At 42.2% G+C, this 1,825-nt stretch overlaps 1 protein-coding gene across 1 annotated transcript; it reads right to left on the bottom strand.

The window, feature by feature from the left end:
- Window positions 1-1,084: 1,084 nt before the first annotated feature.
- On the bottom strand, window positions 1,085-1,483 carry LOC104951204 (cyclin-dependent kinase 2; the record flags this gene model as incomplete). The annotated part of the gene is made up of 2 exons (XM_010777840.1): window positions 1,085-1,288; window positions 1,382-1,483. Coding segments are annotated over 2 exons (306 nt in total), but the record flags the coding sequence as incomplete, so codon positions are not given.
- Between the last annotated feature and the right edge of the window lie 342 nt (window positions 1,484-1,825).

Consider the following 1,825-nt stretch of genomic DNA (forward strand, 5'->3'; position numbering starts at 1 on the left):
AATAACTGTAGGAAACAGTTCTGAACTGTTTCCGCCAGTTCTTTAAGTTCGTCGTTCGCAAACTGCTTCTCTTTAGTTTTTGGCGGAGGGCGGCGACTCAAACAAACAAATTGTTTTTCTGGGAGGAAGCAGTTCATCTCGTTCACTTCAAAGATTCGTTCAAAAAGAACGAATCGTTCGCGAACGACCCATCACTACTCGATATGGACATAAACGCGAGTGAAGTATAATCTGACAGGACGGAGACACGCAGCTCTGCTCACCTGCAGCTCCTCCCGCTGTGAACGGAGCAAAACACACACTTCAAGTCAGATCATCACCCTTAGCTATTTTAATTACCTCTCAAACTACCTAAACTAGTTATAAATATGTTTATTTTTACTGTCGGCCGGGTCACTCATTACTGGATCAGCTGCTGCTTGAGACAGACACTGACGCTGTCTGAAGAGAGGGAGGAAAAAGAGAGGCTCCATGTATTTTATTATTATATTATATAGTTTCGTTATTCATTTGTTTTAAAGCTCAATAAATAACAAAGAAGACCTTTGACCAGCACTTTTATAATTTTGTCCGGAAGATTTCAACTTTAACACACTGGCGAAAAACTCTGCCTGGTTCCCTCTGCCCCCACCGAGGAGAATAAACAGAAGGGCAACCATGACAACCATGCTTCTTCGATGCTTTTGTGGAGGAAGTTACAGCACCACGTACAGGCTCGGCATATGTACTGCAGCTTCTCCAGCGGTTGGAGCTAAACGGAGCTGTCTCGTGTGGACAGACACTATCCGGTGAATATTGCGTGTGGACGGAAGCTTTTTTGCGATTGCGTTAATCCTATGCGTTTAGCCGTATGCGTCCTTGTGGGGCCGGGGCCTTAGTCTAGAGCTGCAACAATGACTCATCAGTAAAATAACCACCAACTATTTTGATAATCTATTCATTTTCTTGTACACACTTTTCAGGCAAAGATTTCGGGAAATGCAGTTTTTAGGCTCATAAACACAAACAAATACACAAAATCAACTTCCTTTACAGATGTAATCCGGGCTATATGAATATATGAATGAAAGAGAAATGGTCTCACTCCGAGCAGTTCTCTTCCATCTTCATCGAGAATCGGCACCACTTTGGCTAAATCCTGCCGGGCCCACTTGGGGAAGGAGGGTTTGTAGTCGGGCATGGATGTGACTCCAGGCCAGACGGTCTCATCAGGCGTGCCCAGGGTGCGGAAGATCCTGAATAACTGATCGATCTCTGAGTCTCCGGGGAACAAGGCCCTCTTGGTGAGCTGCACAGCGGAGGAAAGTGAGGCGAGCCTGTTAGTTGGATGTTACATATAATCCATTATGGGTCGTGTGCAGGCTTCATGCATTCATATTACCATTTCAGCAAAGATGCAGCCCAGACTCCAGATGTCGACAGCTGTGGAGTAGTATTTACAGCCCAGGAGGATTTCTGGAGCTCTGTACCAAAGTGTTACCACCTGAAAAATATCAAGGAAGCAGGTTTGTATTTAGGAAAACAGGATTTCTTCTTAAACAAAACACATGATCAAGAGCACTTTTCTGCTGGGTATGGCAATAATAGAAATGGACTGATTGATCAACTGTGACTGGTTACCAGACAACAAGTTGTATAAAATGCCGATTACACAAATATAATTGAATAATAAACACACCTTATAAATACAGGACTGTCTCAGAAAATTAGAATATTGTGATAAAGTTCTTTATTTTCTGTAATGCAATTAAAAAAACAAAAATGTCATACATTCTGGATTCATTACAAATCAACTGAAATATTGCAAGCCTTTTATTATTTTAAT

This window comes from Notothenia coriiceps, unplaced genomic scaffold (assembly GCF_000735185.1).
Source record: "Notothenia coriiceps isolate Sejong01 unplaced genomic scaffold, NC01 NC01_scaffold00018695, whole genome shotgun sequence".
In the NCBI taxonomy this organism is placed as follows: domain Eukaryota; kingdom Metazoa; phylum Chordata; class Actinopteri; order Perciformes; family Nototheniidae; genus Notothenia; species Notothenia coriiceps.